The 24,782-nt window shown below is 43.7% G+C and overlaps 1 protein-coding gene across 3 annotated transcripts in view; it reads left to right on the plus strand.

Moving 5' to 3' along the window:
* The first annotated feature begins 2,609 nt into the window (after positions 1-2,609).
* The window catches only part of SAE2 (SUMO-activating enzyme 2), a 106,129-nt gene continuing 83,956 nt past the window's right edge, over positions 2,610-24,782 (plus strand). For 2 of the 3 annotated variants that reach the window (XM_087401557.1, XM_087401641.1), the window contains exons 1-4: positions 2,610-2,753; positions 2,843-2,932; positions 18,366-18,449; positions 18,664-18,882. In XM_087401557.1, the coding sequence (XP_087257683.1) occupies positions 2,721-2,753; positions 2,843-2,932; positions 18,366-18,449; positions 18,664-18,882 (426 nt within the window). In that variant the 5' untranslated portion in view covers positions 2,610-2,720. Of the gene's footprint in view, positions 2,754-2,842; positions 2,933-18,362; positions 18,478-18,663; positions 18,883-24,782 lie in introns of those variants that run through there. The other variant, XM_087401718.1, reaches the window with a different exon arrangement.

The following is a 24,782-nucleotide window of genomic DNA, read 5'->3' on the forward strand; positions in this document are numbered from 1 at the left end:
CGCTTCTCCTCCTCCTCCTCCTCCTCCTCCCAGGCTACTCATTCCTACTCCTCTTTCTCCCTCCTACTCCTTCTCCAAGCTGCTCGTTCCTACTACTACTCCTCCCCCTTGTCCTGCTCCTCCTCCCTCCCTCCTTCTCCTCCTTCTCTCCTCCTGGCAGTTAGCTCACTCCTCCTTCTCCTTCTCCCTCCTCCTCCTCCTCCTCTCCTCCCAGGCTGCTCGCCCCTCCTCCTCCTCCTCCTCCTCCTTCTCCCCCCCCTCCTTCTCTCCTCCTCCTCCTTTTCTCCTCCCGGGCTGCTCGTTCCTATTCCTCCTTCTCCCTCCTACTCCTCGTCTCCTCTCGGGCTGCTCGCCCCTCCTCCCTCTCCTCCCCCTCCTCCTCCCTCTTCTCCTCCCTCTCCTCCTCCTCCTCCTCCTCCCCCTCCTTCTCTCCTCCTCGTCCACCTTTTCTCCTCCTACTCCTCCTTCTCCCTCCTACTACACTCCTCTCGGACTGCTCGCCCCTCCTCCTCCTCCCCCTCCTCCTCCTCTTCCTCCTCTTCTCCTCCCCCTGAGCTCCCCCTTTTCTCCTCCTAGGCTGCTCGTTCCTCCTCCTCCTCCCTCCTACTCATTCTCTCCTCCTGGGCTGCTTGTTCCTACTCCTTCTCCTCCCCCTCCTCCTCCTCCTCCTCCTCCTCCTCCTCTCCTTCCCTTCTCTCGACGGGCTGCTCGCTCTGCCTTCTCCTCTTTCTCCCTCCTCCTCCTTCTCTCCTCCCGAGCTGCTTGCTCCTCCTCCTCCCTCCCCCTTTCCTCCTCATTCTCCCTCCACGTCCTTCTTGGCCCTCCTCCTCCTCCCCTCTTTCTCCTTCTTCGGGTTGCCTTCTCCTTCTCCCGGGCTACTCTCTCTCTCTCCTCCTCCTCCGTGTTGCTCTCTCTCTCTCTCTCTCTCTCTCTCTCTCCCCTCCTCCTCCTCCTCCTCCTACCTCCCTCTTTTTCCTTGTTGGTGGTGATGAGTGGGTGCCTCCAAAGTTGCCCCCACATAAGCCTTATGTGGGGATACCCCCTCCTCCCCCCCCACTAAGGCGCACGCCCCCCCACATAAGGCTCAATAAGCCTTGTATTGAGGGGAAGGGGGGGGGTTCTCCTCCCACATAAGGTGTGCACCTTATGTGTGGGGACCCCCCCCAAGGAGACCCCCTCCTTATGTGGTCCCTCCTTGAGCTTTATATGGGGGTAGTTATTAGGAGTGGTGGGTTAGTTAGCTTACAACAAATGGGATGTTTAGTTAGGAGTGGCAGGGTTACTTAGCAGTTAGGTTAGTTAGTTAGGATATTGGTTAAATTGTATTTCAAACCTATATTATAATGTAAGTATATTTTGAACCTATATTACATTATAATATAAACATATATGTTTAAAATGTATTTCATTAGGATTAAATATATTTTATAATTAAGAATATAGGTATTAGATGGTTGTAAGACTAGTTGATACTACGAGTATTGAACCCGTGCTTTGCATGGGCAAAGATGCACGATCATCCTCAACCACTCCCCATCTGAAGGTGGATCTTTGATTCTTAAATTTTGGCTAAGTCTTAACCCATGGCTCTGAGACCTTCCATCTCCTCCTTTCATTCCATTAACCTTCCATCTCCTCCTTCCTCCTGAAGGTGACCTTCCATCTTCTCCATTCCATTGACCTTCTATCTCCTCCTTGCCCGTAAAGCTGCCTCTTGTCTTTCCACCTCCTCCCCCCTCCAAGCCTCCATCCAAGAGCTCCTTCTTTGTGACACGTGGCAGGCTCTTCTCCTCTAAGTTGCCACGTGTCCTCTCCTCTTTTTTTTGGTGTCCATGGTTAATAGGTTAAAGATTCTATATAAGCATTATGTTGCCACGTGAATGCTTCCTATTGGAAGATCCAATGCTCACAATGTCTAACCAAATAATGGGTACTCTTTTTCTATCTAGCCATAAGGAGCCAAGAATGTGTTGCAACATGGGATGAAATCATTCTCTTGCTAATTAAAAAGTGCATGGAGCATTTGTGACTAAGCCGTTGTATGCCCACCCACTTGCCATTATTTTCAGGCTATAAGGAATAATGATTCCATGACATACACCTACAATCAGACTATTAAGGACCATCTCCAAAGAAAGGCATGCACCGTGAACCACAGAAAACTATTTTTGAAAGATGACAAAGGTGTGATTTCTCATAGAGTCTTATCCATGAATATGGTTTATTCTCTCAATTCTAGCCATCATGAGCATAAAAGTTTGTCATTGTGATGCAATCAATATCAACTTAGGAATTTAGGTCGTTACTAAGGGCACCTTTTTGGGCTGGGAGCATGAAAGATCACAAGTTGCAAATTACAAATATTCTCAATTCTAGCGATCATAATCATAAAAGCTTGGAAGTGATAATTGATTGTGATGGAATGGATATCAACTTGGCTATTCATGTGAATAGATTTGTTCTAACCTCACAAGTAAAGAATCACAAATTATGTTGGAGTAGCTGTGCTTAGACATGAGAAGTACTCAAATCTACTAACCTTGCCGTGCAGCTTCCAAATGATGAGGTAGATGACGTGAGATGCAAGTTAGGGCAAAAACAATCAGTGGTAAGGTTATTCCAATTCCAAATTGCATGGAAGAGCAAAAAGGTTGAATGGAGTAAAAGGAAAAGCTCATCAGTGAGTTGTTTGTCTGCTGCTCAGCTCCGCAGCTTCGATCATGGCTTCAGCAGAGCAGCTTGCTGCAATCGAGGTACATCCTCCACAATTCAATTTTGTTACTCGAACTTGGAGTTGGTCTCTTCTCGCAGCTCACTCTCTTTACCTTTCTTTGCTGAGCAGAAGGCGAAGATCCTTATGGTTGGCGCCGGTGGCATTGGCTGCGAATTGCTCAAGACCTTGGCTCTATCTGGATTCAAGGACATCCACGTGGTGCGTCTTTGAATTGAGATTAGGAAGAAGTTGCGAGACAGAAAGGGGTCTGGCTTCCAATCCTTATAGTTGCCAAAGAAATTGTAGCTCCAAGAAGCCCCCCCGGATCGCTGTGTTCTCCATGGTTCCTTAGTAGTGCCGTTGCCACCCACGACGTATTGTCCAGGAAATATGATCTCTACCTGAATCCTTAGGGATAATTTTTCTACGCTTTCTCATTCCGAATTTAAGCAGTCGACGTCTCTTTTTAGTCATGTTTCGGAAGTGTGAATTAGCGAGGTTCCGGAAAAGATGGTCCTTGTCGTAGCGGGTTCTACTCCGTTATGAAGGAGCAAACGGTACTGTTTAAGGTGTCGTAAGGACGCTTGTTTCTCAGGGAAATGCGGCCGCGTATTGTTCAAGTGATGTAGAGAAGGCTGGGTTTTTGTTGGACAAGCAGGGATAGAACTTGATACGAGCCGGTTCGGGCGAAAAGAGTGTCACGCAAAGAAATGACAAACGTGGATATTTACCATACCGAGGAGAGAAAGCACAACTTAAAGGTGTTTGGAGTTACAAAAGGGAGCATTGCCAAAGCAGCTTATAACTACAACATCCACAAGAAGAGCAGGATTTTGATTATAGGAGTGAGGTTTATAAGGAACGTGCACGCAGAAATACCATATTATGATTGCGTTCATCGTACTTGTGAAGCAATACCTGTGAAACTGCAGCAGGAAACGCGAGCAGAAAACTGAGAGCAGAGCAAGCGAACTGAAACACCAAGGTGGAGACAGATGTAAGGTGCAGGGAAAACTTTGCATCGATTGCTGTGAAAACCTCCACAATTGGTACACTCAGGACTGGAACTGCACCACTGGATGACTGAGTTCCTAGGCAGATCTGCACCTCAGGAAGCTCGAGAGTAGGGCTGAAGACACTGTTGGACAATACAGTGGACAAGGGCTGTATGCCCTATTTATACTGTGGGGGTAAGGGCTGCAGACAGCTGACCCAGTCGCGTGGTGGGTCTGCTGGACCCTACCCAGGTCAGGTCGGGTCAGGTCACAATGCTGGCCTGTTTAGCCCCAGCAGCCGGTGCAAGACCAGCCTGGAGTCCCTAACCAGCCATCTAACCTGCCCCTAATCCTGTCTAGTGCCCTTGTAGACTGCCCCCAAACTAACTAAGTCAACTACTCCTTTCCAGGGCGGTCACACCCCCATAGAAGCCCTCACTAATGCTAACAATACCTTGTATACGATCCTTACATATGGACTTTGAAGTAGTATTCATGTCTCAGGTGTCATGGTCTAAAATATTGTAAGGCTTTTAAAAAATAAACTGAAAAGCTGAATGCTGTTGGCAACGTAGTTGCAAACATACTCGTTTGCATGCTGAGGCAAACGTTTGTAAAAAATGAGGTTGCAAATCTTTAATTTTTTGGAACTTGCAAATTTGGGCCTTTTTGTCAAAACCCCTAAAAAATTTCTGATGTATTTCTGGTGTTATATCTAGGAAAACCAGCAGCTTGCAGGTATTACAACAGGAAAATAGCAGGTAGTTAGGAAAACAGCATGTAATCCATATGTCAGGGGAAGACACACATATTTTATAGGGTCTACGTTTGTTTGTTTCAACCTCCCTTCTGATGCAAGCGTTTGGTTGGCAATAGGCATTTATAGTCTACCTAAAAGCACAGCAAGATCTTGTACTGTCCCACACCCCGATCAAGCAAAGTGAACATGGTACTTGATTGATGATGTGCAAGGCTTTAATGTCTCTCTTTAACGTGTAACCTATCAGGCTTATGTGTCTTTGTACTTTAACTAGAATATATAAATTTGAGCTGCATAATTTTGCCTCGACAACTAGCTACATAGACTCTTTGATTAGTATGGGCAGCAATAGGCAGTAGTTAGACTTATAGACTAGTCACGATTTGTTATGTTAGCCTTTTGAAGTTGCTACCTACTCAGCTTGAACTCCGAGTCTGCCTATCAATCATGGCAACCAAGTGACCCTCAATCAGGCCAACCAAGTTGGCCTGGCTAGGGGCCCATTAACTTGGTCGGCTGCACATGTATTGGCTTTCTACGGCTGTATATCTTAAACTTAACAGTTTGGAAAGCCTAAGTTTATCATTTGAGGAGATAGGACAGTTGGACTGAAGTCCAGGCCCCCTAAGGAGGTTTGTCAAAGTAATGGGTAGCTTTGAATAATCCCTCATGGATTTCCTAAGGAAGGTAGTGAATCCTAGGAACGCGCGAAGTTGCCTGAGGAACAGTCCAGGCCCCCTAAGGAGGTTTGTCAAAGTGATGGGTAGCTTCGAATAATCCCTCACGAACTTCCTAAGGAAGGTAGTGAATCCGAGGAACGCACGAAGTTGCCTGAGGAACAAGCCAATCCAATACCCTTTTGGATCCTCTCATGGTCAATGCTCATGTCCTCTCAGAAAATTTTATGTCCAAGGTACAAGAGTTCTTTGTGGAAGATCTTACTCACACGATGCAGAGATGCTTGACATGCTCGTAAAGTGAGTGGCTGTATACCATAATGTCGTGTAAGAATACCACTGCAAATTTCCTCAGATATCATGAAAGATACTGCTTGAGATTGATGAGGAGCAAGAAGGTAGAGCTGTAGCTGATTTGCTAGGAAGAAAGTGGGCTGAGAGAGCAATCATTTGGAACCAAGATGAGGCGCATTGCTCAAATATAGACCAACTTATGGGCATGGGACGATTGCTGAAATAAAGGCTGGATTGGGCTGAGCAAAGTGTGCAAAAAAGTGATGCCATGTGTGGGCTGCATGTGGATGTAGGTGGCATGAAAACGGTATGGCATGCAAGCCACAACTTTCCCCTCCTTTTAGAACTTTCCCAAAAGGGTTGGTGTCCTCGAAAAGTACTTTTAGAGAGTAGCTTTCTAACTCAAACTTTGCTTTGCGAAAATAAGCTTAATTTTGCTTTTCGCAAAGTAAAGTAAACTTTGCTTTGCGAAAAGTAAAGGAAATAACTTTTAGTTCTAAAGATATACTTTTTTCGAAAGTATACCCACATGCACGCATGTGGACACTTGTCCATTCTAGAACTCATGTGGAAGTCCAACTTTAGTTTGCATGTCTTTCCACACACGGTGCTTGTTTGGCACACAACTAAAGTGAAAAGTGGAGACTTTTAGCAGTTTCCACTGCTAGAGTTACTTTCGAAGGCATGAAAGCCTAGAAAGTAAGTGTATTGAAATACACATGCACTGGTACTTTTCCAAAAAAGTAGGACTGTCCTCTATTCTAACTTTACGTTCTGATCAGAAAGTAAACCTGCATGCAGCCTCCAAAGAACCACAAACAGCCTTGAAGCATCTGGGCCACAAAGCAAGCTGCTTTGTAGCACTTATCCAGCCCACAAGCAGCCCTCGAACAGATCTACGACTGTTCCAGGCTGCTCCAGACCTCCAAAATGAGTCGCAACCAGTCATGTAAATGTGAGAAGTGCAGTGGAAATGAACAGAAATGGAAAGAGAGAGCATACCTCTCACACACCACATTGAGAGAGAGAAAGGAACAGGAGAGAACTGCAAGTGATCTCTGGCAAAAGCCCCGCTACACCTTGAGGAAATCTCTGCACAACAGGCTGCTCTAGACCTGAACACAACCGCTCAACAACCGCCACAAGGAGCTGCTCACTGGTGTGGAAGAACTGCTCCATAACCTGCACTAGAAGATGCACAAATGGGGCTGGAAGGACTGATGCACACACGGGGCTGAAGTACTGCTCCAGCAAGTGATAAAATGAGGGCTGAGGGGGGGCCAATAAATAGCCCCCTAGCCCCTCCCTAGTCGGTACAGCAGGCTGGTGGACCAGCCTGCATACCCTACAAGGGCCGACCAGGCTCCCCAGCCTGCATACCCTACAAGGGCTGACCAGGCTGCTACTCCCCTATATAAGGGGCTTACCCCCTCCAGCATACAAAGGGGCTGCCTATAGCCGACCTTGCCTGGAGATAGGGTCGACCCACCACCGTATAAGAGGGGCTGCTGGGGCCTAGTCTCCTGCCCCAAACACCTGCCAGCCTAAGTAGATCTACCCTCACTGGGGCGGGCACACCCACAAGAAAAGACCTCTCTCTACCTACCCTAGCCTCACACTGGGCGGGCACACCCACAAACAATGGCCCTCTCTCACGAAGGTGACATAAGGAGACGTTGACCTCCAACACCTCCTCTCAGCTCCTAGATGGAACAGAGTTGCCAAGGAGCTGGGTGTGCCGCTGAAACAATTGGAGGAATCCATCGTGTGATACTTCATCGCTGAAGACCACCACCACAGGTACTGTCGAAGAAGCCCCCTCTTGGCGTGGACCGCCTCAACACGATCATTGGAAACCTGGAACTGTTGCTTCCAGGCCACAGGTGCTAGGTACACTCCTCTGGTCTGGTACTGGTACAATGGGTCATCTGGTACAACAATCCAAGTGCTGATATTGGTACATCACTCCATCAGAAGGTATCCGAACAATAATACAACTGATACTGCCACCGATGGAAGGTCTTCTTCCGTGCATGGGCACCTATATCTCAGAGCTAGATAGCCCCCTCTTCTCAAGTCTAAACTGTTACACTGTCACCAGATCTGTGAAGATCCACGCTTTTCGAAAATGCAAATGTGTGCAATGCATGCAGAATTTGAATGCCGATTGGCCCTCCAATGGGGAAGAGCGCCCTTGTGAGAGTACTTGTTTCTTTTTTCAACCTACATGCAAGGTGGGAGAGAGATGACGGATGAATGCAATGTGGTAGAAAGAATGCTACGTGAGATTCACAATGAAAGGGTGATACCCTTTCATTAATGTCCCTTGAGATCACTCAAGTTCCATCTTCCCATTTACACCTACCCTTAGCCTATGACCCATGCACCTACCATTCAATGCACTCTAATGCACCCTTTCCCTTTCCTATTGCCCCTAGGACCTAGACACGTGTGTGCACATCTTTATTAATAATCATTGGCCAATGTTACATAGTTTTGGCGGTACTATTTACACCGCTTGATCTATCATAAATACAAACATATAACCGCACCATCAAATTGGCGCCTAACAATAATAAAGTTCTAATGACTATTAATTAACTAAATAATCATTTCTCTTGTCATGACACTCCCTCCTGCTTGAATGAGCAGAAGTCCTCTTCTGGATTATTGCTTGTCTCTTCCTCTTATGTGCACTTTCTCTTGTTACTTCTGCCATTGCATCGCCTCTTTGTAATCTGCGAGTATCTGTGGAAAATCTGTAAAGAACTCTTCTTCCATCCATTGTGCATCACTAGCTGGCTGGTTTTTAAACTTCAGTAAATACATATATCTCTTCTTTCCACGAGTACTCTTCTCTTTATGGTATACGATCTGTTCCGGAGTAAGAACTTCAGTCCCATCTTCAAGTTCAGGTTCTTCTTGCTGCTGAGTATCCAAAAACGCAGAAGTATCGCCACGGTATCTCTTCAAATTGCTCACATGAAAGATGTTCTTCATACGCCAGTGGGCTGGTAACTTCAGCTCATACGCTCTGGATCCTTCTTCTGGATATAAAGCTGCTGAAATCTGAAATGGACCATAAAACTTCGGTGCTAGCTTGACATGTTTGGTACTTCCTCTCACTGACTTGATTCTTCTTTTATCAATCTTCAATAAAACCCAATCATCCTCCTTGTAATAAACTTCTTTTCTTTTTTTATTGGCTGCCTTGGATTGTTGAACCTGGGCCTTCTTAATATGTTCTTTTACCTGCTCAATAACCTGTGACATATCCTCAGCAAACTGGTCAGCAGCAAAAATTCGCTCCCCCAAGTGTGTTATTGGAGTGGGTAAACATTGCCCATAGATGATTTCAAATGGGGCTTTCTTGGTGGAAGTATGTACAGTGTTATTATAAGCAAACTCTAACATGGGTAAGAACTCTGGCCACCTTCTAGGTTGGTCATGGACATAAGCTCGAAGTAAAGTAATTATGGTTTGATTGGCATTCTCACTTTGTCCATCTCCTTGAGGATGGAAGGCTGTAGTAAATTTCAGTTTGGTTCCGAGATTCTCTAATAGAGCTGTCCAAAAGTTGCTAATGAAACGGCCATCATTATCGGATACAATGGATTTTGGAAACCCATGTAACCTGAAGATTTCCCTAATGAATAACTTTGCTGTTTCAGGAGCAGACAACTCTTTTTTACAGGGAATAAAATGAGCTTGTTTACTCAGCCTATCTATAACAGTGAAAATCTGCTTAAACTGACCAACCTTGGGGAAACCAGACACAAAATCCATTGTAATGTGTTCCCACCTTTCCGAAGGAATAGGCAAAGGCTGCAAAAGACCAGCAGTCTTACTTGTGTCAGATTTAATGCGCTGACATACGTCACATTGTTGAACAAAGGTCGAAACTTCTTTGCGAAGTTTAGGCCAATGGAAGTATCTCTCAATATTGTCAATGGTTCCTCTAATACCTCTATGTCCAGAATATGGACTCGCATGTAACTCACTCATGACTAGATACCGAAATGTTTTGGGTACACATATGGCACGTCCCAAAAATAAGTATCCATCCACGATGGAATAAGCCTCTAAATCCCCAACCTCATTACGTTGAATCTTCCCATAAATGTCAGCGAAGTCCTCATCTAAAGGATAAGCTTCAACCATTGCTCCTAATGATTTCTCCTTAATCACAGAAACGTGATTAACTTGGGGCCGTCTACTCAAAGCATCAGCTACTAAATTCTCCTTTCCCGGCTGATATTCGATATTTGGTTGCCCAAAGGATTGAATATATTCAGCCCATTTGATTTGTCTTGAAGAGACAATGGGTTGAGAGAACAAGTGCTTGATACTTTGATGGTCAGTCTTAATCTTGAAAGCAGAACCATATAAATAATGCTTCCATAACTTTAGAGCATGAATGATTGCCAATAACTCCTTCTCATACGTGATATATTTCAATTCAGCCCCTTGAAGTTTTCTACTCTCATAAGCAATGGGATGCCCTCCTTGCATCAACACTGCCCCAATCGAGGTACCACTAGCATCCGTACATACAACAAAGAACTCTTTGTCCATGTCCGGAAGTGTTAACACTGGTGCAGTCACTAATGTTCTCTTAAGCTCCTCAAAAGCTACTCATACAAGGAATGCTTCTTCAACAAATCTGTTAGTGGGGAAGCAAGACGTGCAAAATTCTTAATGAATCTGCGATAATAACTACACATCCCTAGGAAGGATCTCAGCTCATGTAAGTTTTTGGGTATTGGCCATTCAATTATGGCCTTGACCTTTTTAGGGTCAACCCGAATTCCCTCGGCAGACACAATGTGTCCCAAATACTCTATTTCTGTCTTGAAGAACTCACTCTTCTTGATATTTAGGAACAATTGATCCTTCCTTAGGAGCTCCATCACCTTAGCAAGGTGATCCTTATGCTCTTCCTCATTCTGGCTGAACACTAAAATGTCATCAAAAAAGACTATGACAAATTTTCCCAAGTAGGGTCGCAAAACCCTTCTCATCAGCCTACTAAAAGTGGCTGGAGCATTAGTTAGGCCAAAAGGCATGACCAAAAACTCATAATGTCCAGTGAGAGTGCGAAAAGCTGTCTTATGTTCATGCCCAGCTTTCATACGAAGTTGATGATAACCAGATTTCAAATCCAATTTGCTAAAAACTTTTGCACCTTTAAGCATATCCAATAAATCATCCACTCTTGGAATCGGATACCGGTTCTTAATCGTAAGTTTATTCAAAGCACGGTAATCTATACACATACGATATGATTCATCCTTCTTCTTAACTAATAATACAGGTGCTCCAAATGGAGAACTGCTTGGTCGAATCAGGCCTTTTTGCAACAGATCTTCAATTTGTTTTTCTACCTCCTCCATTTCTATCCTGTTCATCCTATATGGGGCTCTACATGGAGGGGAAGCTCCTGGCTCTAAGTCTATGGCATGATCATCTTCTCTCTCCATGGGCAATTCGAATGAGTCATCTCTTGAAAATCGATCCTCATAAGCTCTAAGGAACTCATTTCTCTTCCAATCTTCTTTTGAGATATGAAGATCTCGTGAATCCCGTATATACACAAGATTACAATCTACCCCTCTTTTTACCAATCTTTTGGCTTGGGTAGGAGTAATCAATGGAATTGTATACACGTCCCGATCCCCTACGATCCTTATGTTTTCATCCTTATGTACAAAGCAACAATGATGAGTATGAGGATGAATAGCAGGGTTAAAATCATACCGCCATGGTTTACCTAGTATCATGTCAACGTCTTGTAAAGGGGCTACTAGAAAATCCCTTCGATCTCTATATTTTTGTATACGAAAAGGAATATTTCGTACTATGGATGTGTCTTCTTCATTGTGTCCCCTAAAAGCTCCTGAAAGCGACATGTTTTTTATAGGTTCTGGTTTAAGATGGAGTAATTTTGCCAATCTATCACTTACTAAGTCATAATTACATCCATCATCTAGGAGAACCACTATTCTCTGTCCATTCACGAATCCATACACCTTAAAAAGATCATGAGGCCCAAAGGTATTGGCTGAATGGACAGCATTCACTATTGGCTCAATAGTCACAGTAAATTTCGAGGGTGACAAGGTAGAAGCCTCACCCTCCTGCTTGGATGCCTTGGCTTTCCCTTTTACTGAATTCGTCTTGGCAATCTTAGCCAAGAGAACGGGACACTTATGCCATACGTGCCCTGGCTTATGTTTCTTACAACCGAAACATTTTCCTTCCTTAATTAACTGCCTCTTCTCTTCGTCAGTCATAGAAGGAAATGGCACCCATCCAGGACGTGATTGGCTATTCACATTCCTTACAAGAGCTTTACCCTTCCCTTTATTATTCTTAAACCGGTTTGGTTTCCTAAAAGTGGGTATATTATTGGTCTTAGATGATGACCCATACTCCTTATTGAAGGGTTTACGAGGATTCAATTTTCTCTCTGCTATTTCAGCCAGCTTAGTGAGGTCCTTAAGCGTGGTCGGGTTAAACATTTCAACCTCGTACCTTACTTTTGGGCTTAAAGCTGCTAAATACTTCTTTCTCCTATCTTCCTCGCTCTTTTCGGGTAACTCTAGAGAGAGTTTCCAAAATCTGGCTGTAAAATCTGCATTACTCTCATTATCGAACTGCCTAAACCTCTCCCAACGAAAGGTTAGGTTCTCTTCATGCCTCGGTGGCATGAAAGTGGTTTTTAGTTGCTCCACAAATTTAGCCCATTCATGAATAGGCTCTTTTCCTGTTTGTGACAAGGACCACCACATTAGAGCATCCTTCTGCAGATGCAATGTGGCAAGAGCAAGCTTCTCTTGCTCGGTCTTGTCTTGATGGGCAAAGTATAGCTCAAAATGACGAATCCAATTGAGGATTTTGTCAGCCTCCCTTGCCCCATCATATTTGGGGAACTCAATTCTCTCTCGCGGTTGGAATTTGGACCTCTTAGAAGGGTTACTCAACTCTTCATCCCCGAAGTTTAAAGTCCTCTTAGTCCCTAATCTTGTCATAATGGACTGCTCAATCATATTGCTAAGCTGGAAAACCAGCTTATCAACAGGAGTCTCCTCTCTTCCTCTTGCACTTGGATTAGAATCCATGTGTATTGGGTTTTGAGTTAAAGGCGTGAACTCATCACCTTGTTCTTGGCTGGTCTCATTTCTTCTTTCATTACGAAAGGAGAACTCCCTATCAGTAGGTTCTTGAAGGAGAGACTGCTGTAAATCTATTTGTGGGTTATCATACTCAAGATGTGTATAACTCTCACCTAATCCATCCTCTTCAAGAGGGGGTGAAGGTGTTCTTTCTCTCTCTCCTTGGGGTAATGGAGGAAAAGGAATAAGTTCATTGTTATATGTCCCTTCCCCTTCCATTCTTTCCTTTTATTAATACAAGAGAGAAAATGTCTTGCTGTAATTTCAAAAAAGAAGGTTTATTTTACAGCAAACTTCAAGTGTTGTAGAGGTGGTGGTACTTATCCGACTCCCGCTTCGTTTGTGTTGAGAAAACACTTAAAATGACCTCCTTTCCCTTCTCTTTGAAGCTTTTCTTCTTGTATTTCTGCTGTAAACTGGTACGCTCCGTTTGGGCTACTTGTTTTGAGCGGATTAGAGCTCTAGATACCGTTATAGGGGTTACTTGATAGGTGGATCACTCCCTTAAAATCTTATTCCGATCCGACTTCCGGTTGGGTAGAACGGGAATCCCTTTTTCTCACGGTTTAAGGGTACATTCACATGGGGGGGGGGGGGGGGGGGGGGGGGGGGGGGGGCAAAACAGAACACCCCGTTCGCCGTTCGCCGTTGAAGGCCAAAATTTTCAGAAAAACCCCCTTGTCTCAGAACCTCGAGATCGGTCGATCGTGATCCTTTTCCGCCAACCTCTCTTGCGACTTCCGTCGTTCACAACTGTCGCCCTCTTCTCGTCCCGCTCGTGGATCGTCGCCGCTCTGATACCAAATGTGAAGATCCACGCTTTTCGAAAATGCAAATGTGTGCAATGCATGCAGAATTTGAATGCCGATTGGCCCTCCAATGGGGAAGAGCGCCCTCGTGAGAGTACTTGTTTCTTTTTTCAACCTACATGCAAGGTGGGAGAGAGATGACGGATGAATGCAATGTGGTAGAAAGAATGCTACGTGAGATTCACAATGAAAGGGTGATACCCTTTCATTAATGTCCCTTGAGATCACTCAAGTTCCATCTTCCCATTTACACCTACCCTTAGCCTATGACCCATGCACCTACCATTCAATGCACTCTAATGCACCCTTTCCCTTTCCTATTGCCCCTAGGACCTAGACACGTGTGTGCACATCTTTATTAATAATCATTGGCCAATGTTACATAGTTTTGGCGGTACTATTTACACCGCTTGATCTATCATAAATACAAACATATAACCGCACCATCAAATTGGCGCCTAACAATAATAAAGTTCTAATGACTATTAATTAACTAAATAATCATTTCTCTTGTCATGACAAGATCAATGAACTTTAGTGCTCCAACGACAACGGGCATAGAACAACTCACAAGGATCAATCAACTGTGTCTGGATTTCCGCATTGGCAATCTGCTGACCCATCCGGATCTCCAGCAGCTCATCAGACAATAGCTGTAGCAGAACACTTTTGAGATCCCCTCTGGATCTGCTGGGTCGTAATGTCCAAACAAAATACATATTGGTAACATACTGCCACCTGAGTTAGCGGGAAGAACTCCTCGTGGCTCGAGGTCCTTCCTGAAAGCTTGCCTTGATCAATGACTACCTTTCCCTTTCACCTGATTGGCAGGTTTAGCTGCCACAATCAAGCAAGCAATCCTCCATCTGGATCCGGAAAGCCGGCTGGCAGCACCTGCCTCGTGCTACTAGAAGGTTGGAGTATATATTGTCGTGGCGGTAACATTGGCCAACTGCTTACTGGGCCCCTCATCGTTCTTTGGGGACATTGCCGCCAATAATAGCCTTTCTAGCCACATCGGTTACATGTACGGGATGCCTTGAGTACTTCTTGTTCCTCAGCTGTCAATTGCTTTCTGCCTTTCTGCTCAGTTGCCAAAGCCTCAGGCTGACTCTCATAGGTACGAGCTACAAAGTGCTCCTCTTGTTCAAGCACCATCGGGACCAATTCCTACTAGGTCAACTCATTCATCTGCTACTTGTGATCAAGGACGAATAGAAGGCCCCATACTGAGAGGATAACTGGGACAGTAGAGTTATGGCCATGTCCTCGGACGAAATCTGCTTCCCCGGCTCGAGGATCTCCTGTTGAGCTTCGTGTAACTTGTTGATTTGGTCCCGCATCGATGTAGACTTCTTGGAATCCAACAACCGCATCTGGACTTCCAGGGAAACCCTCTTCATGGGAGAGGTTCGAATATACTAGGATGCCAAATGCTCCCATAAACTCTTGGCCACTGTCGTGTGCTTAACATGATTAATCCCCTGAGGAGTATAGTTAAGAAAAATGAAGATCTTACCCTTGCATTCACACGGTCCCAGAGCTGAGATAGGGTCTCGGCCTCCTTCTGCTCTAGGATGCCAAGATTGGACGCAAGGGGATAATCAATATGAAATCTCCAGATTGTACGACTGTAACGCAGACTCCATCATCACCTGCCAGACTCCGTAATTGAGCCCATCCAACTGACGGTCAACCGGCAAGACTGGACAGCTGACGGTCAACTGGAAAGACTGGAATTTTGGTCTTGTTCTCTGCCATCTCGGACAAAGTTGCCATGTCGGAGTGAAGAGGAAGCTGAACTGAAAGAGAAGGTGGATGGGATAGAAGGGAACATAGGGTTGAAGAAAGGAGAGGGTTGGAGAAGAGGATGAAGGCCCAATGTGCCTTCACTCCTCGCTATTTGTCCCTTGGGAACACCTTCTGTCTGATCTGAAAACACCCTTCAAAGTCACCCCTTGCTGGGCAACCGAATAGTCCACTCCCCACACATGCTCTTCCTCAAAGGCACCCCCTAAATCTCCTTTCTGTGTGCTGGCTCAACACTCCCTCCGCTCCTCGGGTCTCAAGCCAATTGTGGCTTTAATACCATGTGAGAAGTGCAGCAGAAATGAACAGGAATGGAGAGCACACCTCACACACTCCACACTGAGAGAGAGAGAGAGAGAGAGAGAGAGAGAGAGAGAGAGAGAGAGAGGAATAGGAGAGAACTGCAAGTGATATCTAGCAAAAGCCCCGCTACACCTGGGGGAAAACCTTTGCACAACAGGCTGCTCTAGCGCTGAACACAGCCGCTCAACCACCACCACAAAGAGCTGCTCATTGGTGCTCTTTGGTTGTCACGCCATGCACTTGCTGGCAAGGGCACACAAACCATATGACGTTGCTGGTCGAGGGCAAAGTGGGTCACGCCACGTATTCACGATCAGCAGGTTGTGGTCATGGGATGGCGGTGTAATGAAGGTACTTTGGAAAAGCCCCAAATCACAAGGGCTTTAAAAAAACTCCAAATCCTAAAGTGTCTACATGGGCCTCATCTCTTTGGGGCAGAAATGTTTCGAAACGTTTTTTTCCCATAGAAATGCGTTTTATTGTGACTATGATTGCGCCAATAAAAGAATACTGTTCCACAAGCCAATACTTGGCAAGCTGAAAAAAAAATGGACAGATTCAAATATCTCAAAAAATGCACTGTTTGTAGAATGTTCCTCGAACAAAAATAACTCCAAAGGCATCTAAAACCCTACAACAGACTGTAGTAGCTACTCCACAGAATACAGGGCCTAAAAAAAAAGTAGGGACGAAACATGAAGATGAAAGCTAAATCTAGAAATCAAAAGCGTCACGGATTCACGGAATGAGTAGGTTGTTGTCACGGGATGGCGGCGTAATGAAAAAAGCCCCAATTCACAAGGGTTTTGGAAAAGCAGGAAACCCTAAAGTCCCTCTACATGGGGCTCGTCTCTTTGGGGCAGAACTGTTTTTTCCCGTTAGAAATGCATTTTATTGTGACTATAATTGCGCCAACAAAAGAATACTGTTCCAAATTCCAATATGTGACGACCTGAAAAAGTGGACCACTTGACAGCAATATCAATGTAGAATCAAATATCTCCCAAATTGCACTGTTTGTAGAATGTTCCTTGAACAAAAATAGCTCCAAGGGCATCCAAAAGTCTACAGCAGACTGTAGTAGCTGCTCCTTAGCTTACAGGGCACTCAAAAAAAGTGCAACATCAAGGAAGAGGGGCGAAATATGAAGGTGAAAGCTAAATCTAGAAATCAAAAGCTAAATAAAGTAAGCTGTGCACGTTTTGACGTGTGGTAATCTAGATCAGCTATTGTGATTGGATAAAAGTACTAGATTTAGTATTTAGTCATAGGTTAGGTCCATATAACTAGACATTGAAAAATCTCGTGACCTCTCTACCCTTGTATCAGATTAATTGTATTTTTAAAAGTCAAACCTAAGGGGTTGAGCTAGACTTTCTTAGGCTTGAAACTCTAGGAGGTCTCGAAATTCAAACATAACTTTTCGAGGTGGTTCTTAAGATTTGCTAGTGCTCTAAGACCAGGAGTGATTGCCTATAGGATTCACTCGGCCAAATGTCCTGCATACAAACTCATATACACTCTCGGCTCTAATCCGCTCGTAGACTTTGCATCTCCCCCATTATCACCTCCCAAGCCATTGAACCAGTTTATCTTGTGGAGGGTGTTTTGGATATGGTCTTTGTACGATCAAGGATGAGTCTTTGTATGACTCTCAAGCCTTTGTACGGCTCTATTTCCTCTACAAGGGATCCACCACATTCATTAGCCTAAAGCTTACTAATGGTCATCAAACATCATGTGATATTTGTATTGAAATATGAGTATGCTCTTTGAACTAAAGTTGTAGACCATGATCCTGCAGAGTCCTCCCAAAAAGGAAATCTCCACACAGTATGAATAACATGTGAACAAAATACAATAAATATAGAAACCAAAATATGGAAATACTAGAAAAACATCAAATGTATTAATTATGGTGAAACCAAATGTTGCAATTGATAACTTTCTAAATAGTCTCAAATTTTTGTAAATAGTCTTAAATGCTGCAATTGACAACTTTCTAAATAGTCTTAATTTACTTTCTAAATGCTCATTTTTATTCTTTTAAAATAAAAATTGTTCATGATTTTCTCTCTCGATAACTACAAGCAACATCTAGAACTTCCAATGTGCAATATGCTCGAATGTTTTCCACTTTGTATTCATTATTATTGCTATTCTTGCATATAATTATTGGTTTGCATGCAAAGCTTGGGGTATCGTGCAAGAAGATATTAGATTCGGCATGGATTCTTGGAAATATATATAAATATGTTGCGTGTGCATGTGCCTTAACCTTCCTTTAAGGCTGATAATAAAAGATTTACCCTTTGATTCTATTTGTGTGGTCTTCCATAGTTTGTATCCCGATAGTTCTCCCAAAGTCAGGTTTGATTTTTTGAGCATATGAGGCTTAGACTTGCCTAAAAGTCTGCTGAGTCCCCAGGCCTTTGACTTGGTGGTTGGAGCCCAAGCCTCTTTGATGAGGGCTTCTGTTCAAATGCTACAATGGAATTTTTTCATGCTGCTGTCATTCTGAACAGATAATTACTCTCATTGTTCCGTCTTGCAGATATGTCGTGCCAAATCTTAGGGCAGCCCTTTAGAGAATCAGTTTTGTTTGATTGTGTTAGTACACAAAGTTTGTGCTTGAACATTTATTTAAGCAGATCAGAGGAGCAAGAAATGGCAGTACTGGTAGACTAAAATCATTACTTAGATAGCAATGTAAATGTAGAGTTATGGGAATAAATTTGAAGCAGTTGTGTAGCTTATATGATTGTGGTATTGCAGTTAATTGATTACTGACAGGCTTGTGAAATCCTGATCCCTGTACTGTCTGTAACAGATAGATTTGGACACCATTGAAGTCAGCAATCTTAACAGACAATTCCTTTTTCGAAAGCGGCATGTTGGGCAGTCGAAAGCAAAAGTGAGAGCAATGCCACATGAAATGTGATGTGAGCTGCTGCTCATGTTTATTTCGAGGATAACATGTCTTTGCTGATTTTTTGCGATTTCTGAGTTAGCAAAGTAGATTTTGAGTTAGTATAGTAAATTTCTATGTTGAAGAGGAGAAAAAGGTTGATGGTAAGCAAGCCTTTGCGGACTCTCGTGAAGGGATCTTATCAGGAATTTGGTACCAGGTTGCACGTGAGGCAGTGCTGAAGTTCAAGCCTGGTATAAACATTGTGGCGCACCATGCAAATGTCAAGAATCCAGAGTTCAATGTTGAGTTCTTCAGGCAATTTGATGTTGTACTAAATGGCTTGGACAATGTTGATGCTCGGCGCCATGTAAACCGTCTCTGTTTGGCTTCTGGAGTTCCACTTGTAGAAAGTGGAAGTACAGGTTATCTGGGGCAGGTATGTTTTTCTAGGTTTGCCTTGTCTCTGAGTGCTCACATATCACATATCATTAAGAAATGTACTGTCGGGGAGCAGGTGTAGCATGTAAATAGTCAATAATGGTGTACTTAGGAAATCACATGTAGTCTCATGCTGAATTTCGTGTGGGGTTTCACTTTGGACTTTGCTTCATTATTTTCCCATTCCATAATGAGTTTTCCCCTAAGCTTCAGCCTTGGTGGTTTGATTATTTCCTCGAGAATCAATTGAGGAAAGATAGTTGATTTTTCAATGCTTGCAATTGGTATGTACTCAGATGGGAATTTATTTTTAGGTGGTTGCGTGCGTTTTGTGCTCTGCCATAAAGAAAGGCTGTACTAGATGCAGATCTTGTTCTGTTGTATTGGCCCATAATGCCAAAGGAAGTATCTTATGTGTTGGCATAAACATTCTTCATATTTCAATCATTGGATGCTATAACATGCATCTGTAGCTAACTAGAGTAGTTGCAAAAGTTTCACTCTAGGTTAACCAGACTAAATATTCTCAAGAATTTTGAACTTTAGAACATTAAAAATCTGAATTTGTACGATTCGATTTATTCTAGTCTTACAAAGGTATAGTTATCTATCACCTTAGAGGACATGCAAATTCTTTGAATTTTTGTCCAAGTGGTGATCAGCTGTTCAACTATCTAAATATCTTACGCGGATGCAGAAGCTCCAACAGGTAAAAATTATCAAGAATTTTGGAATTTAGAACAACAAAAATCTGAATTTGTACGATTGGATATATACAAAGGTATACATAGAGGGGGAAACCTGAATAAATTGCCATGTCAGCGATATCCAAGACAAAGTGAGAATCCTTATGATATTCAAGGTAGCAGTTCACAGATGTGTGTGTGTGTAGGTACATTCTTGGCTTTTTGGAGGTGACTTCAACAACCTTGAGTTTGCTGAGGACAAGCTAGGTTGTCTCTCCTTCATAGAGTTCCCTCTAGCAAAGAGGCCCTTGCGACCTAGCAGTTCGTCTTCTTCATCAGAGGCAATGATCCTTGTAGAAAGATGGATTTCACGAGATTGCAAGAAAGTGTTAGGTACTCCTTTTGACAATGCTGATATGAAGAGCTGTGGTCAAGGTTGGATTGCTTATGTTGGAAATTAGGCTATGCTGTGTGGAGGAATATATCATCTTGGTGAGCATGATATGCTAGATCATTCTCTTCTTGTTTTGCATTTGGAGCAGCCTCGATTGATATCTCTCCAGAGAGGAGTGAGGGTTTCGATGACTTCTACTAGGAGGACGATGTGAGACATGTCATCCCATATATCTAAACCTTAGAGGAGAGGTCCTCTCAGGGTGGTAGGGCTGAGGGGATAGCAAAGGCCATCTATTGGGGCATGCGACATCATGGGAGCAGGCACATAGCCACTGGCAAGCCCTTTGAAAGAGAGTGCAAGCACTTTGACGTGAGCTTGCCTCTCTCGAGAGGCTTAGGAAGAGCAGCTAGACTTGTTGCATGGGTTAGCGAATCAGTATGAGTGAGCGAGGCTGGGACCATAGATTGTGGAGGCCAAACTTGCAATTTCACATACCATTCTTCCTGGGGCATATGGGTGCAATATGGTGACAAGATAGTTTTCCAAACCACTGGGCCTAAATCAGTGACCAGAGAACTCCAAGATCAAGGGATGAACAAATCTTGGAGATGAGTATCTCCCTCCTCCTATAGTCAGATGCTACGAGCCAAGGAACCGACGTCCTAAGTGGTGGCAGCTTAGGAGGTGGTTTGGCTCTCGGTTTGAGGCCTTGAAAATATTCCAAGCAAATAATAAAGTTGACCTTTTATTTGACTATGGTAAAAGAGTTCTATTTGGTCAAAGGCTTGACTTCAGTCAATGAGGCTTGACTTCGGTCAAAGAGAATTGCTTCGGCCAAGGAGGGTTGATGACACATTACATACTAATCTCTGCCTTCTTTTCGTCGAATCACGGGCACGGGCAGAAAAAAACTCAGGAAACTTCTTCACGTCGATTCAAGCTCACAATCACAGGCGATGGCATCCAGATTATCCTCCCAGCCTATCTCATGGATTGCATGCACACAAGATACGTAATTCATTTTCTTCATGCCTATCCACAAGCCCACAAATCCCTAGATGGTTCCCTCTTGCCACATGTCATCATTTTAGACCTTTAGCTTGGTACACTATTTACCCCTCTCTTGGGGTACAATTAAAACATTTGCCCCTTGGCATTCTTACACATTTAGGTGCACCTAGGCCTGAGCACTCAGAACCACCTAGTCGATGCCAATACACCCTCACCTAGGACCTTGGCAGTTACTTCCCTTGACCATTTAATTTACGATATTACAGAAGTCGGTCCTCTAAGGGAAAATGCCCACCGATCTTTCCGAGGTCATGCTATCTCGACTAGAGCATAACATTCCTTCCCTCTTCAAGCATCAGCGTCCTTGATGATGAAATCGGGGAACACTCTCCGTAACTACCCATTTGTTTGCTATGGCCTTCTTTCTTGGTGGAAGGTCGCATAATTCCCAAGTATTATTCTTATACAAAGCGTATACGGATTCCTAGGTAGCTTCTGATAGAGGTAGACCATGCCATGCAACCAACACCGTGGGTATCTTCCGATTTCGCACTTGCATTGTTCCTCGGTCTAGGATTCCTGTTGGTTTGCGTCTTGCATTATGCTCTATCTCCTTACAATCCTGTGGCAATTCTAATTTATAGGCTACCTTGCCTATTCTTTTTAGAATTAACCATGGCCCACGATATCGAGGTGATAACTTAGCACACTCTCTTGCAGTCAAAGACTTAGAGTGCGAAGGAACTCTGAGAAAAACTTTTTCTCCTTACTTAAATTCTCTAGCGGATCGGTTTTCATCCGCATACGCCTTAGCTCTATCCATAGCTTGGCGGATGTTAGCTCTCGCAAGTGCTAGCATCTCCCGCATCTGAACCACAAAGTTCGCGGCACTAGGCACTTTGTGAGGTATTTCAACTATAGTTGGATTCATTGGCCTATAACCATAGTTCAGTTTAAACGGACTGAACCATGTAGAGGAATGTTTTCTATCATTGTAGGTAAACTCTAACAATGGCAACCTCTTGTCCCATGTATGTTTCCCCAATGACACATATGCTCTAAGCATATCCTCTAAAATTTGGTTGATTCTTCCCGTCTGACCATCCTTTTGTGGATGATCCCCACTACTCATTCCCAACTCAGTCCTTAGTGTTTCAAATACCGCAGTCCAAAAATGCCCGGTAAATTTGACATCTCTGTCTGACACTATGGATTTGGGTAATCCATGCAGACGAAATATATGTCTAATAAACAAATCCGCCACTTGCGGGGCACTAACAGAGTCTCTAGTTGGAATGAAGTGAGCCATCTTGGTAAGACGATCAACCACCACAAGGATAGAATCATATCCACCTTGTGTCGTAGGCAGCCCTACAATAAAGTCCATGGAAATGCTTTCCCACTTACTTAGTGGTATCTCCAAGGGCTGTAAAAGTCCGGGTGGCTTCACCCGCTCTGCCTTACTTACCTGACACGAAAAACAACGTGTCACATATTCATGAATATGCTTTTTCATTTTTGGCCAAAAGAAATCTTGCTTCACGAGATCATATGTCTTCTCGACTCTTGGATATCCCGCACATGGACTATCATGGCATTGTTGAATGACTCTCTGCCTGACATCATTCTGATTAGGTACTACTACCTTGCCATTTCTTTTCAGCATACCATCCCTTATGGCATATCTTGCATAAGTTTGGCCTTTTCTGGATGCCAGGTCATCCTTTTCCCCGGGTTTTAACATATGAGCCTTAGGCCATAGGCTCTGGACGAACTCGTCCACCTTTTGAGTTTCTCTAATCTTGGCCATTAGAGCACTCTCTAACACCGTGAAACTCATGTTATGCATAATGCACGACAACGCATCAACAACTTTATTATCCTTCCCTCTTCGGTACCGGATCGTCAAATTAAACTCTTGCATGAGTTCTGCCCACCTAGCTTGGCGGCCTCTCAAGTCAGGTTGTTTACAAAAATGTTTCAGAGTATCATGATCAACATCCACATAAAACTCTGATCCATACAAATAATGTCTCCATGTTTTCAGAGCATGGACAACAGCATACAACTCTAATTTATGAGTTGGCCAATTTCGTTGAGAGGGAGAAAGCTTCTTGCTTTCAAAGGCTACTGGCCTTCCCTCTTGGAGAAGAACTGCTCCTACCGCAATGCCACTTGCATCAGTTTCAAGGAAAAACGGTTTTTGGGGATCAACTATTTTTAACACCGGTCCTGTGACCACAGCTTGTTTTATGGTGTTAAAACTTTCCTGTTGATTCTGTCCCCATATAAAAGGTACTTTATCTGAGATCAGATCAGTCAATGGCGATACTTGTTCGGAATATCCTTTGATATGCCTTCGATAAAATTGGACAAATCCCAAGAATGATCGCAAAGCGGTCAAACTCTGAGGGATTGGCCAAGTCAGTATCGCAGCCACTTTCTTTGGATCCATTTCTACCCCCTCAGGAGTAATTATGAATCCTAAATATTCAAGTCTTACCATACACAGTATAGTTTTCTTTTTATTTACATAAAGACTGGCTTTCCTCAAAGTACTGAACACTATTCTTAAGTGTTCGTGATGCTCAGTAATACTTTTATAGAATACCAGAATATGGTCAATAAAATGCACTACAAACTTTCCGATATACGGACGTAGTAAATCGTTCATAAGCATGACGAATGTAGCTGAAGCATTGGTAAGTCGAAAGGGCATTACCAAAAACTCATAATGTCCAAACCTGCTTCTAAAAGCGGTTTTATGCACATCCTCGGCTCTAATACGGATCTGATGGTAGCCACACTTAAGATCTATCTTACTGAAAATTACGGCCCCATGTAATGCATCTAGCAAATCATCGATCCGAGCCATCGGATACCTGTGCTTAATAGTGATATTATTCAATGCTGTGTAATCTATACAGAGACGAAAAGTATCATCTTTCTTCTTCTTTAATATCACTGGCGAAGTAAAATGTGAAAAACTGGGTTGAATCTGGCGCAGCTTGAGGTATTCTTTCAGTTGTCTTCGCACCTCAGCTTCTTCTGTAACTTAATCTATAGGGAGGTCTATTTACAGGTTCTGCCCCCGGGATAAGCTCAATTTTATGCTGAACATTCCGTCTGGAGGTAACCCATAAGGTAACTCATCCCTAAAACAATCAGAGAACTTCTCCGATATCTCTTTAGCTAACTCAGCCATTTCCCCATCTTGGGTAGCCTCAGTGCTAGCCGATGCATCATCAATCGACTCTACCGATGCTATACACAGACACAGAAACTCTTTCGGAGTCTTCCGAATTTCCATGGCTGAAATCAATGGTCCTCTAGGTAAATCCTTTTGACCTCGCAAAACATATTCTACCCCGTTCATCTTGAATTGGTAAATATGCTTTTACCAATCAATGGCTGGATTTTTCCAAAAATGCCAAGCCATGCCTAGGGCTATATCTGCGTGAGCAAGCCTGGTCAACTCAAAGTCCAGCTTCTCAACATAGTCCTGAATTCGAAGTTCCAATTGGGTAACTCTCTGGTCCCATACTTCAGTTGAACTTCCGTCCGCCATCCTGACCGTATAAGCATAGTCAGCAGACGGACTAGTTTTCAACTTGAGCCTCTTAATGAGCTTCGAGTTAATTACATTGTGCGTTGACGTTGAGTCAAACAATATAATCACATCATGATTGGCTACTTGCCCTTTCATTTTAATCAACTCGGGCTCATCGAAAACCGTATACCCCGTTGCTGCGGGCTTTGAAAGGATGTTATCGGGTGCATCGTTTACTAACTTAGTAACAGACA

This window comes from Dipteris shenzhenensis, chromosome 1, assembly GCF_047967505.1.
Source record: "Dipteris shenzhenensis isolate YYH24624 ecotype China chromosome 1, Dip_SZ_1.0, whole genome shotgun sequence".
Taxonomy (NCBI): Eukaryota; Viridiplantae; Streptophyta; class Polypodiopsida; order Gleicheniales; family Dipteridaceae; genus Dipteris; species Dipteris shenzhenensis.